At 39.7% G+C, this 13,437-nt stretch overlaps 1 protein-coding gene across 4 annotated transcripts in view; it reads right to left on the bottom strand.

The window, feature by feature from the left end:
- Positions 1-585: 585 nt before the first annotated feature.
- Positions 586-13,437, bottom strand: part of CDK6 (cyclin dependent kinase 6) — a 233,494-nt gene continuing 220,642 nt past the window's right edge. For all 4 annotated transcript variants that reach the window (XM_060108779.1, XM_060108782.1, XM_060108780.1 and 1 more), the window contains exons 7-8: positions 13,000-13,135; positions 586-7,871 (exon numbers count right to left, since the gene is read on the bottom strand). In XM_060108779.1, the coding sequence (XP_059964762.1) occupies positions 7,725-7,871; positions 13,000-13,135 (283 nt within the window). In that variant the 3' untranslated portion in view covers positions 586-7,724. The remainder of the gene's footprint in view (positions 7,872-12,999; positions 13,136-13,437) is intronic.

The raw sequence follows: 13,437 nt of genomic DNA, 5'->3' as shown, positions 1-13,437 counted from the left end.
TATATGCATACTTGACAAAAGAACAACTACAAAGTCCTTTGCTTTAATTCCTTTACATAATGATAAAACACCTAGACACAAATATACTATCTCTCTAGACTTAAATTCTACTAACCATATTAAAAAATGCATGCATCTTATTTGGGGGCTTAAGTCTAATTTTAATTTCCTTAGTTCCATCAAGATCATGATAATGAGCATTTAATGCAAATCCTAATGTGGTCTGCCTTCTGTTGCACTTTCACAGGACTAGTGTGACTGAGAAATAAATAATATACATGAACAATAATAGAAATAATTTATGCAAATGTAGAACAACTTGAAATAGAAATTTCCCACCTTGTTAAGTGCTGAAGCTAGGAGTAGCTGATGCTACTGATTCCATGTACTAACTAGTATATTACTGGTCATAGGAAAATAAATGAATACAAAGTAAGGAACTAAAATATTCCCGTATACATTTGTTGCAAACACAGGATCAAAATAAGAAAGATATATAATACACTTGGTGGGGGGGTGTTCAAGAAGTGTATTACTGCTGGGATCTATTTTCATTATCCAGAGACTTCAAGGTCAAATTTGGAGTTGCTGGTGATCACAGAAATATTGCTAGCTAATACATATTATTGCATTTCATAAAACTTAAGATTAGAAACTTTCAAGTAAGGGTACGAAAGGTCTCTTCAGGACTGTAACCTAAGCACTTCAACGGATTTGGCTAGAAACCACAGAGAGTTAGAAATGATATAACTTGTGGCTTTATGCTTGCTGATTAGTGCTACAGTCATAGTTCTTTATAGCGTTATGTACAGTTATGTGTTCCCTTTAAGAAAACCTACATTTGACAGTCCAAACTCCTTAAATAGAGAAGGGGTTGATTATTTGTTTGACAGAACAATTCACACAAAAGGTTCCTCTAAACAGGAAAGTCTCCCTCCCACATGAGATAATTTGCTCACATATCTTTAACTACTTGACGAAGAAAAAAAGAGAAAGAAATTAGAAAGTAAAGAGTTAGGAGCCTTTGCCAACTGAGGATGAAGCAGAAAATAAACAAATTTTCCAAACAAAACTTTTCCAGGCATATCTTTTGCCATCATATATGTAGAATGATAGGAAATAAAAAAATAAAAAATCTTTCCTGTAATTATACATCTTCTCTTAAAAAAAAAAAAATCTGAGCTTAGAGCTTGAGAGATGCCTGGTAGATAGCTTCATACAGAGCAGCATCTCTTTATACCCGAACTCTCGGAGAATTGTGTTGTACTTATTTACGCACAGATGACACCTGTTTGCTTCTAGGGATATTTTACTTCCTAAGACTGCAGAACAGATGCCTCCGAGACAGCAGCAGGGCACATGGACCTCGGACAGTATCCCGCCGGGTCTGTACATCATTTCAGGCACTAACAGGTGAGCGGCGGGCGGGTCCCAGCCAGCTCCGCCCACTGCCACTCTACTGCCAAAGGGGCGGGGCGACGGCGCCACGCACCCGGAAGGCTTTCGGTGGGAGGGAAATTTTGAACGCGCGCGGATAAGAGTTCAGACTGGCCCAACTGATAACAAACTCGAGGTTTGAATTCGGCCTTCCACTTAGGGGCTTAAACTGGAATCTAAGTACTTCAGTGGGATTTTAAGCAGAGGGATGAGGCCGAAGATTTGACAGCCCCTAGTGTGTGCGGTATTTTGATTCAGTATGAATTACTGAGACTTGCCCGCTGGCTACTCCGGAGGAAAGTGAAGCAGGCACTAAGGAGTTTCTGCCACTCAGAAGGAATAAACTGCCTTCCGTTGGGTTGTGCTAAGGAAATTCTGAAAAAATAATATAATTTCCTTCCTCCTGAATTTCAGTGACACTGTTAAAGAAAATGACTTCTAAAATGAACTAAAATCATGTGGCGGATAAGGGTCTCTGAGCGGATCTGTGAATTAAAACAAAAGTGTATGAAAAAAGTGTATGTACATATATATTTATAATAAAGTTGCCAAAGAACTTCACAAGTGGAGAAATCAAACACTTATGTAGATATACTCCTAAGTTATTAGCTCATATGCTTACTGAAAATTTTTAAAAATTACAATTTCTTGTGAATTTACACTTGTGACTGTACAAGTGTAAAATTTACCAGGTCTTTTAGTATTTTAGGGCTCTGTTTCAGCATAGCAATTCTTTGAAAAAATAGTTTTGTCTATATAGTAACTGATGCGTTACTTAATTTCTGCATCTGATTTTTTTAATTAGTATTTTTAAATTTAATCGTCTAACAGCCACCATGGTAGGGAATGTGAAAGCAGCTGACAGGGGATATGGGCATTTTGCCTAGGGCCTCTGTAGGAGTTTTACACTCCTAACAAAACTATCCTCTTCACAGATGAGTGTTGCCTTTTGAGTAATAAGCATGTCCACCTTTGTAACTTTGCACCTAGAAAAGTGAGGTAATTAGTTACCTCAAAAAATGTTTCCTGACCAAATGAATGACTAGGCTCTCTTTATACACTAAAATAATCAAAATGTGCGTATTATTCATCCTCAAGAACAATTTACTTACAGACAATTGTTCAGAACTTAGCTAACAACTAAAATATCTGAGTTACAGAACACTGTGAAGATTATTAATCATCCTGAAAAACAAGCGCTAGGCAAGAGTTAAATGTGTGCAGAAAAATAAAGGTAGAAGCCTCGCTCAGATTCCACACCCCCCTTCAAAGTGCCACCTTGTGGAATATACTAGAATAAAACAAGAAAGTTCATCCCTTAGGACAGTGTTAATTTTAAAACAGACATTTGAAAGAAAAACCGCCTCCCTTTCCTACCATATTAAGTTCAAATTGCTGTAATAGTATTTAAACAGATGCTTGGAAAAAACCTGTATTTATTTTCAGGAGAGTCTTGTTTTCTTCTTCAAGGCCAGAGCACCAGTATCAAGGAAACATAAATATGTTGATGGAAGTCCATTCATTTATCTAAATTAACTCCCTGGGAATGCTAAGAAATAGAAAACACTTTGAAAAGCTGGTTTGCACTTCATTAAAAAAAAACAAACGACTAATCGGAAAACATGTAAAAATCAGACCTCTCCTCTTTCTCCATCTTTTGTTGTTAACAAAGGTCAGAAGATGGAAAAGGCCAAAGGAATATTTTTGGTTTATTTTCTGAAAAAGTACAAGTTAGAAATGCTTGAGATATAGATATGTAACAAAACCAGGTTGAAAATTGCATTGATAAAAAATGAAAATGCTATTTTCTTATGCTTTTGAGGAAAACACCACTACTAATTATCTGAGGACTTACATTGCTTGACAGGTTTTTGGTAGCCTTGAGAAGTTTTTCCACTGTGGGGAAGGAACAAGTAATTATCTTCCTAATCATACATCTGAATGTACTGAATGCACATGATAAATGGTTTGGGTTTCACAAGTTTTCAAAAATCCTGGTGGCATAGGAAACACACCTTTAAAAAATTTATTTATTTTTTTACAACAAACATTTTTAGGCTTGCATAACAAGTGTAGCTTCACATGGCTGCTTCCTTCCCTGAAATGAGGAAGGAATAGGGATGGTTTAGTATGATTAGCTCAACCTTTGAAATGGTAACTGTTTGGAGTGACTTTTCCATAAAATTTGTTTTTGCTCATATCAAGTTCATAGTTGCCAGGTGACTTGAATATAAATTCTTGCAATACATGTTAATAAAATATATACCCTTCAAAATATACATAACTTTGAAACTATCCTTCTTTGAATACCTTCATTTTCTCCAGAATTTCCTCTATCCATTGCCTAGTGTCTTATGGTTTTTAAAGATTTAGAAATCATATCACATCTTTATTTTTTATAAAATAAAGACATCATTTTATGTCTTTATGCATTCTTTTGAATTCTATCAATATCTAGGAATTTATCATATTTCAATATTTTCTTTCCAAGAAACTCTACTAACACAATTAAGTAATTACAGTGGCTTACTTTTAACATTATTCTTTCCTAGACCCACCTATGCAACACAGGCCTGTTTTTGGAAAATGGGAGACACTCTCATGTGCTTATCATAAAAATTACAGTAAAGTTGTCACTTAAAAAAAGAAGCAATTCTTTAGAGAGAAGAATTTTAATATGTTTATGATATGAGAAAGCTTACATGATTTAATTTCCATTAAGGAGTGAGAATTGCCATTACTGACTTTTATAGGTACCACTTTTAAGAGAAGCAGCTATAGTTAGTTAAAAATGCAATTTACATACATAATTTAAGATTCAAAAGTTTGGTAATATTTAAGTTTTTTCCCATCAGGATGGAGAGTATCACATTCTGGAGTCAGACCATAAGTTTCTCTATTAAAAGGTACATGTTTTATTTAAGATATTAACATCCTGTGCATTCCAAAATATTCATTTTTAATTAAAACTAAAAGGCTGAGATTCTGGTCTTAGGTGAACATTTTGAACTATTTTTAGTATGTCACCTGGGGCAAAATGAAAAGTCTGCCATTCAAAGTGTGTGTTTCCTGAGAGAAAATCATGAGAACACAGGGGGCAGAAATGGCCCGGAGCTTTCTTCCGAAACAGGTTCTCTGCTCCTTGAGTTCCCATCTACTTCAAAGGAGAGACAAAGTGGGAGGCTCCAACACACTGGGTTCTGACAAGCTCTCAGGGATTGTGTTTTTAAGGTTATAAGGTTAGGGCCTTATTAGCTTTGCCACGTGATAGCTTATGATGCCTAAATGGACTCTTGAAATGCAGGTTGTTACAACTCCACCCCAGCACAGCAGTTCCCAGAGCTTGGGCCGCTAGAACTAAATATCATATAGAAACTATCAGGCATATTCTTGCCCCAGTCCTAGTAAGAAATTCAAATGTGAGTTCAAGTCTATCATCCTGTTTCTTACTGCTATAAGCTGCTTCAGTATAGCCCTGGGGCAATATGACCTTTTCTGCTAACCACTGCCTAGCTTTTCGCAAACATGTTTGAAACCATATGCAGCAGAAGAATAAGCCGTATTCAGTAAGCTTGTATTCTGCTCTGTGCTTCAAAGTGCCCTAATGGCAAAGGGTGCTTGTGTGGGATCTGGATTTCAGAAGTGGTGAGGCGGATGTAAAAGACATAAAACGAGAGTAATCACTCAAGTGCAACAACCACCCGGATGGAAGAGCTGGGGACAGACTCTTTAACAAGTTCAGAGAGGCTGAAAAGCCCTCTCCTTCTGCCTCTCAGAGGGGAATCTGGCAAGTATCTAATGTCAAAATGTTTGTGCTTTAAGTTTGCTTTATAAACACTACCAAGAAACGAATCAGGAGCATATGTTAGAAATAAAAGTTGAACTCTCTACATGTTTAAAATGCTGAAGAATGCTGAAAAATTCCAGTTTAGAACAGCTGCATTTTTCTTGAGTGAACTTATGAAAAACTTTTGAAAAAGCAAAAACCCAAGTTATGTTCACTCTAACCATGGATACTAACTGAAAAGCTCATGATGGATTAGTTCAGTGAGTTTTAAAATTCAATTTCTAGGCCCCTGGTCTTTGTGTTTTGACCCCCGATTGAAGGAAAGGCAGAACTCATTTATCCAGGGGGACCACAAGTATGCTTGACCTGAATGCTCTGGATCCATTATATCTCAAGCATTTACAGAGATGACAAAACATAATCGATGTTGTCACAAGGAAGAAAGTATAAAACATTCTTATGGCCCATCTTCTCACTCATATCTTGCTTCAGAAAAATTTTCCTTCTCTTGAAGTTACTGAATTAGAACAATGTTAAACTATATATATATATATATATACACACATACATACATACATATATATATATATATATATATATATATAAAGATAGTTGTATACAATATTAAGCTGTGGAGAACTCAGAAAGGCCTGATTATGCATAAACATCATCTGGCACATTTTTTTCTGAGGGAAGCAATGTCCATTCTTTGAAAACCCTAACTCTAAACACAGTCTAACTGTTGCATGCTCGTAAAACATGAATCAGGAAGCGAAATTAGCTAAACTTACCAAAAGATACTTCATCTCTGTGTCTTCTGGTTACTAGAGCCGACTGAGCACTAACCACACAGAAGGCAGAGATGGTATGGAATATAAAGTACTGTAGAGAAAATGGCAAGAGGAAAAGTAAAGCTGTTCACAATGCCCAGGTCAGGCTGGCTCTGCAGAGAGTGGGCATGTGCATAAGGCACTAGAAACAAGCACAGCCTGGCAACGGAGAATAGGTAATTTTATAGAGTAAATATATATTTCTAAAAAATAGTTAAGGACATTCCCTCAGATACTACACTGACAATATATTCTATAAAGCTGTAAAACACTAAGTTACACTTTAAAGCAATCTACTTGCTGGTGATTGAGAAGAACCAGTCTTCTACTCATTGCCTAGGTAACAACCGTGAATGCCAAATGCCAGGCAGGAAGATTGCAGTAGAGGGAGAACATATGGGACTCTGTTAGGATTGTGGAATTGGAGCCATAAGCCATAAATCTGAATCAAACTATTTATGAAAGGTTCATTGAAAGAAAGAAAGTAGGAGGTGCATGAGAACAGCTTAAGCTATCTGTTATTAATTAGGTAAGGGTAGTAATACATATTAGATGCGCTGGGGGATAGATAAGATGGATACTTTGCAAATGAGGCAGTGCACGGTAGGAAAAGTACAGTGTAATAGGTGGGGGAAAACTTAAATGGCATTCCTGTCTCTAGTCAGAGAGAACTATCCTCCAAACCCAAACAGGAAACAGTTTCTGACCAATTCCTAAAATCAAAACCAAAACAAAATAACAACAAAAACCAAAAAGAAAATAAATTCCAAACCAGGAAATAAAGGCTTTCTCTATTATTTTTTGATGATTTTACCTAGTTGAGGTACACTCTCTAAATCTATAGCAAGTTAAGAAAAAGCTTATAGGTATTTTTCCAAAGAAACAATAAAGCACATTATACAGGTTAAAATTACAAGGAGTAAATGAGCTTTTTGAAAAGTAAATAGAATTTGTGCTTCAAAAAACAGGTTTCTTAAAAGATACTAGAATTTTTTTTTCTTTTTGCTGTGTGTATAAAACGTCACCTAGATAGTGAACCTTTTACTATTAGCAAATTTACTGCTTTGGGCCAGAAAAGAAATGCTAAGGACATAGGCTCAACTTTAAATCTGAGAAGCCCATTTTGGTGAATCACCTTTAGTCAACAGACACCTGTTATTTAGCGGTCACTTTGAGCCTTTAAAATTCAATTATTCTTGTTTACAGAAAGTAACACTTTTTAAGAGATCAAGAATCACACACACACACACACACACACATGCACACACACACACACACACACTCACTCAAAAGTACCAAATCAGGCTCCAGCACCTGCAGAGAGATTACATCATAACTCAGCTGTGTCTGGATTGCTCACTTCACACTGGCAGCATTCAAGATCAGAAAAATGAAATGGCAGCACAATTGGTCAGCAGCTTCTCTTCTGGAATTTTTCCAGGTTCTTAAAACAAACAGACAAACAAACAAACGAATGAACATAAAGCTGCAATCACTCTTGCATTGATTTCAAAACAGTAAACGAGGCTGTTTCCTCAGAGAAGCAGAGCCCATCCAGAAGACGGCAGCTAGAAGGTCTCCAACCAGTGATCCTCAGCAGCTCTGCAGGGCTTACTCAGGGGACCCATCAGCTACCAAGGAGGTTCTCCGGATGATCAGCTCAAGGCAGCTCAGGCTGTATTCATTTCTGAGCTGTTCTGGCTGGGCGGCAGGTGGGAATCCAGGTTTTCCTTGCACCTCTCCAGGTCGTGGAAGTACGGGTGAGACAGGGCACTGTAGGCCGATATTCTTTTGGCTGGATTAAATGTCAAGCACTTCTGTGATAGAGACAGAATAGCAGATTGACATAAAACATATCCATTTAAATAATGTGCTTACATAGTTATGCCTCTATTCACTGCCACACATAGTTATGTATCTACTCACTGCCCCGTATTACATGTGTGTATAATGAGAATGAGTATCTACGTCAAGGGACACTAAATACAATGTAGACAGAACTCATATATGTCTGCTCAGGAAAAGGCAACACCTTTTGGGTTGCCTGTGGACTGTTACCCACCCAGGATTTCTCTCCAACCCAATCATATTATTATTACAGCATGCATATAACTATAGTTAGGGTAGTGATTTTTCTGATGCTAGCAAACTTAGTGCTATAGTCGGAATCTTCACCCGAATTTTTTACCCTGATTTTATCAATGAGCAGGGAATGGAAGGGGGTTGCCTTGTTCAGGTGTAAAGGATAATTACTGAACCCAGGGCCAGTGGAGGAGGCAACAAGTAAGGGCTAAAGCCTAGACCCGCATTATCCCGATCCACTGCCCCAGGGCTGCGCCACCCAAAGAAAGAGATGCCTTCCTTCTAATTCACGTCAAGGTGTCATATGGGCTAGCAGCAGCCCTACAAGGGGACCATCAGATTCAAGTCAAGTCACTGAACTCTATTCCAGGCGTTGACTCAAGTGCAGGTAGAAGGTGAAAGGAGGGAAAGGTGAACTCTGGAGCAGCAATCTGCATTCCCAAGCTGTTGATACATAATCAGTCACAACGTTTCCCTAATTCAGAGCCATTTCCACTTCAACCCCAGGTAATCTCGCTCTTCAAATCCTCCTCCTCTCCTTCTACCAACTCCTCCAGCATGCCTAGCAGGTGGCAAGCACTAACGATGAGCAATGTCTCCCTGCACCCTCTGCCCCGGGAGCTCACATGTAGCAGAGAAGCTTTACCAGCTTCTCCATCCTTGTGATGCAGTGTCTACTGAAGTGGGATGGGGATCTGAAATTTCTCTTGATTTCCGTCCTCTATGTAATCTAGACTTAACATTATCATGGTTATGTAGACCTCTTCCATTTAATCTGGGTTTCTGCACTTAAGTATCTCACAGTCTTAGGTCCTGAGTGGATTAGGGACTCCTCTAAAACTCTGCTGAATGCAACTGAGCTAGAAAAACACATACAAACAGCAAATTCTACATATAACTTCCGGTGAACTGTTGGGTCCCCTGAAATCTTATTTATCCTGAGCTCCCTACCAGTCCATGGACACCAACCTGCGCATAGCGTCTTCTGAAAATCAAAGACCCAAACGACAAGCAGAGGAAGGAGATTGTTCGTAGAGTGGTTCTACTGTCTCTAATAGCAATAAACATCTTGAGAAAAGCTTTACAAGGGCTGAATTCCCAAAGGACAGGAAAGCAGGGGCAAAATTCTTGAGCCTGAGTTTTTTCTTCCCAGAGTCCAAGAAGGAAAAAATTACGTAGTGGCATTAGAAAAGGAAGCAGCCAGTTTAATTCCCAGGACATAGGAAAAAGAAAAAAAAAGCTGTGGAGATATGTCCAAGATAGAGAGACATGTCCCTAGAGGATTATCTGAGAGGAAGCCCTGTTCCCACACTACACGGATGGCTTAGGGCTGGGAAGAGGGTAGAGAAAAGGAGAAATCTTTAGCCTAAGGTGGGGGGTATGTGAGAATCTCAGGTTGGAGGTTGTAATACATTTTGTCCTGTAGAAATATTGTTAGAAAAGGTGGCTGAATCCTATTATTGCTCTACCTCAGTAGAACAATTGGCTATTTTGAGAACTAATTTTAAAATCTTGCACAATAATATTGTTTCTGCAAAAAAATATAATTTGCTTGCCAAATAACTGCCTTAAAAAATGAGCTTTTGAATTACCACCTCGTCAAGAGTTGACTACTACAGTGGACTGGATCAGTTTCTAACACATATTCCTTTTCTTTCCTTCCCCCTCTCCATGGGAGGAGTATTCATTCTTCTATTCAAGTTGGCCACGTAACTTCCTTTGGCCAATGGAATGTGGACAGAAATGGCAGGGTATCTCTTCCGAGCCTAGGCCTTCAGGGGCATCGTAGGTTTCTGCTTGCCCTTATGGGAGCACCTACCTTCTAGGATGAGAAAAACATGTTGCGGGGAGCCAAAGGCCCTCGGGCCTGGGCCCCAGAATGAGACACGTGGAGAAGACCAGTACTTGACCCACCGGCTGAAGCAGAGCTGCTCTAGATGACTCAAAGAGCTGCCTCTGCCAATGTGAAGACACGTGAGCAAGAAACAAAGGCTTATTGCTGTATGCTAGTGAGACTTTTTTTGGTGTTTGTTATGCATCGAAAACAGACTAATACAAGGACCAAAAAAAAGTACCTCAGGCTCTGAAAGCAGTTTGATAGCAAGAACTCCAAAACTTTTTTCAGCAAGAGCATCATATCTGGAGTAAGTACCCAGACTCCCAAGTGAATCATGATGAAGGGGACAAAACTTATAAAGATATGTAGGGTTTGCCCGCTAAAAATAATTCTTCCCCTGAATTGTCTTGTTACTGCACACTACTTATATATCTACATAAGAGCATTTATAAATGTTGATATATAATACATCCATACATGAAAGATTGAGGCATTCTATAAAGTCAACTGTTTTTTCAGATAAAAATGAAGGATAACTCTTAAAGTGCTAAACTTTTAAATGTTAACTGTTTCTTAAATAAAACAACTTTCTAAAATACTCTTTATTTTTCTTCCTTAGTAAAAAATTTTCAATAGCGGCAACAGTTACTTTTTGGGATCTCAGCTGCCTCTCTTGTACCGAATGGCCTGCCTTCTCTGCTTTAGAGTTCTAGCTTGTGTCCCTCTAGGCTGAAACAGTGAGAGCTTTCAGAGACTGCTGAGGTTTAAGGTCTTGGACTGTCCTTTCCCTGCATGCCTGTGGATATTATGCTCCATGCTTAAGTTTTACCTGGTCATGATGTTACTGGCTCTGCTTTTTATTCCTCTCCTTTTTCTAATCTCTGCTGCCATTCCTTGTCTACCTACTTCCTTCTCTCTTTGGTAGGTTTCTTTGCTCCTTTTTCTTTTTTGTCTCCTGCTACTTCTTCAGATTAGCACTAGTGTGTGGTCTGACTTTGGAAGCCACCACCTCTAGTGGGGGACCCTGAATGAACACATGGCATTGTCTGTTCTCTTTATATTTTAAGTTCTTCTTGGTGATTCCTAATAATGTTGGAGCCAGGAGATCTTTTGGGTTGTCTTTGGATGTTCCGTTAGCTGAAGGACTGGGCTACTTCACTATCAAAGTTGTTTATCACTGTCACGGTCTGTCCAGAATCCTCTACTAAGAGGAACATTTCATTCAAAGTTCCTGCTGAAAAGGAAATCCTGTGGTGGCTATATTTTATAACACGCGGTCCTCACTGTCTCCTGGCATACCTGATTGGGCCAGGAGTGCAGGCTGGCCGTAGGTAGCAACCCTTATCACGGTTTGGCAAAAAAGGTGAGGTATGGCAGCCAGGTTCCTCCTTGTAGGAATCTGATATAGGAAACAGTGACAGGGCAAATGCTAGCAGTGGGATTAGAGCTGAAAGGATCTGTGAATTAGTTGAAGTTCTGATAGTCAAGGGACCAGCTAAAGTTAGGGGAGCAGACAGTAGGACTGAAAAGAAGCAATGAGGTGGAGAAAAGGGCAGAGAAAAGCAGAGTTGCTAAGAGCACGTGATGCACAGGACAGAGACAGGGCATTTACACTCTGGATGGCTTTCCATTTCCAGGCCACACTAGTGAGTGTCTTACAAATCAACAGTGGGGAGGAATAGAGCTGTCCTTGTCTATAATTTGGCAGTGGAGGGAACTTTTGCCTAAGCATCAGAAAGTGAGCCACCATCAGCTGAAGATGGAGTGAGGGCTTTCACTGGGAAAATCCTTGGCTCTGCAAACATGCCAATCGATGGCTGTGTCCACACAGAGCTGAAGCATACATAGTATGTCTACTAGGACCTATAGACTCTTAGGTCTATATCTAAAATTCATAATATACTGACAGAATGGGAGTAAGCTTCTGAGTCTAGGAGCACTTTCTTGGCTAGATATCAAAGGTTGTTAATTCAGCTGGTAAAGGATACACTCATTACTATCATTGGGTTCCAAACACCAAGAGTAGCCCCATAGGTACTTTCTTCTACCTATTGTTTGGTCTCCAAATACAAAGAATTATGTACAAAGCCAAGTATTATGAGTTTCAGTCTCAAACAGGGCACAGAAGTCTTTATTTTCAGTGAGGTATTTTATATGTCAGGGCACGTTCAATACTTATTAAATAAATCAATAACTAAAAGGAGTATTGCTATCCAGTTCCTTTGGAAAAACATCTTCCTAAAAATGTGCCTGTTTAAGAAAAGACACATTAAAATGCCAAACAAGCTGCTTAAAGTAGCATGAAAGTGTAAACAAGGAAACATAATATTTACTTCTAAAGAAGCATGTGTTTAGACGAACCCAGAGGATTCTAAGGCTGCATTCAAAAGAACATTCAAAGATGGCAGACTGAAAGGGTGTGGATCAGACTCTTTCATTTTTTTTTTTTTTTCAAATTTTGGCTGCATTTACTGATACACAGTATTTATTTATTTATTTATTGGCTGCGTTGGGTCTTCGTTGCTGCATGTGGGCTTTCTCTGGTTGTGGCAAGTGCAGGCTACTCTTTGTTGCGGTGCACGGGCTCTAGGCATGCGGGCACCAGTAGTTGCAACACGCGGGCTCAGTAGTTGTGGTGCACGGGCTCAGCAGTTGTGGCTCGTGGGCTCTAGAGCACAGGCTCAGGAGTTGTGGCGCATGGGCTTCATTGCTCTGCGGCCTGTGGGATCCTCCCAGACCAGGGCTTGAACCCGTAACCCCTGCATTGGCAGGCGGATTCTTAACCATTGCAGATTCTTAACCAGGGAAGTCCCTCTTTCTCTTTCTATAGGACCTGGAGCCATTGCAGAATCAAAAGCCACTAACTGCTATAGGGCTGGAAATGAAAGCTGCAGAGAGACTGTGGCCTCTGCCCCGTGTGGTTGTGGCACATGATGATGAACTGACACTGTGCCCAGTGCCCAGTGTGGACAGGGCAAGTCTCTCACGAGCACAGTGCAGACCAACTCTGCATCATGTGAACTTACCAGAAGTAGGTCTTTGCCTTGTTCATCAATATCTGTTACAAACTTCTCAATTGGTTGAGGAGATTTTGAGTGAAAAGCCTGCCTGGGGAGGGCAACATCTCTAGGCCAGTCCTCTTCTCCCGGGAGTCCAATTACACTACAAAAGAAGCACAGGTGAATCTAAGCATTAGCTGCTGTGCTGGAGCTATTTTTCCACCAATTCTAGAAGAAGGTAAAGCCTAAGGGGCAGGCATGGGGGACACAGAGCCTCAGGAGTTCATCACTTGTATGGCTGGCAGGACTCCCATTTCCCTCTGTCCTGCTGTAATCCGGTGATCATGGCAGGGTAATCAGGGACTGCAATAGGGTAATCTCACAGGAGAGCTGTAAAAACCACTGGGAAGAGATAAGAGATTACCCTGGCGGAAGACACAAAATGTAAGAGATCATGCAGAACTG

The sequence above is a fragment of the Mesoplodon densirostris genome, chromosome 9, assembly GCF_025265405.1.
Source record: "Mesoplodon densirostris isolate mMesDen1 chromosome 9, mMesDen1 primary haplotype, whole genome shotgun sequence".
In the NCBI taxonomy this organism is placed as follows: domain Eukaryota; kingdom Metazoa; phylum Chordata; class Mammalia; order Artiodactyla; family Ziphiidae; genus Mesoplodon; species Mesoplodon densirostris.
Note: the sequence above shows the minus strand (reverse complement) of the source record. Positions and strands in the feature narration are given on the sequence as shown.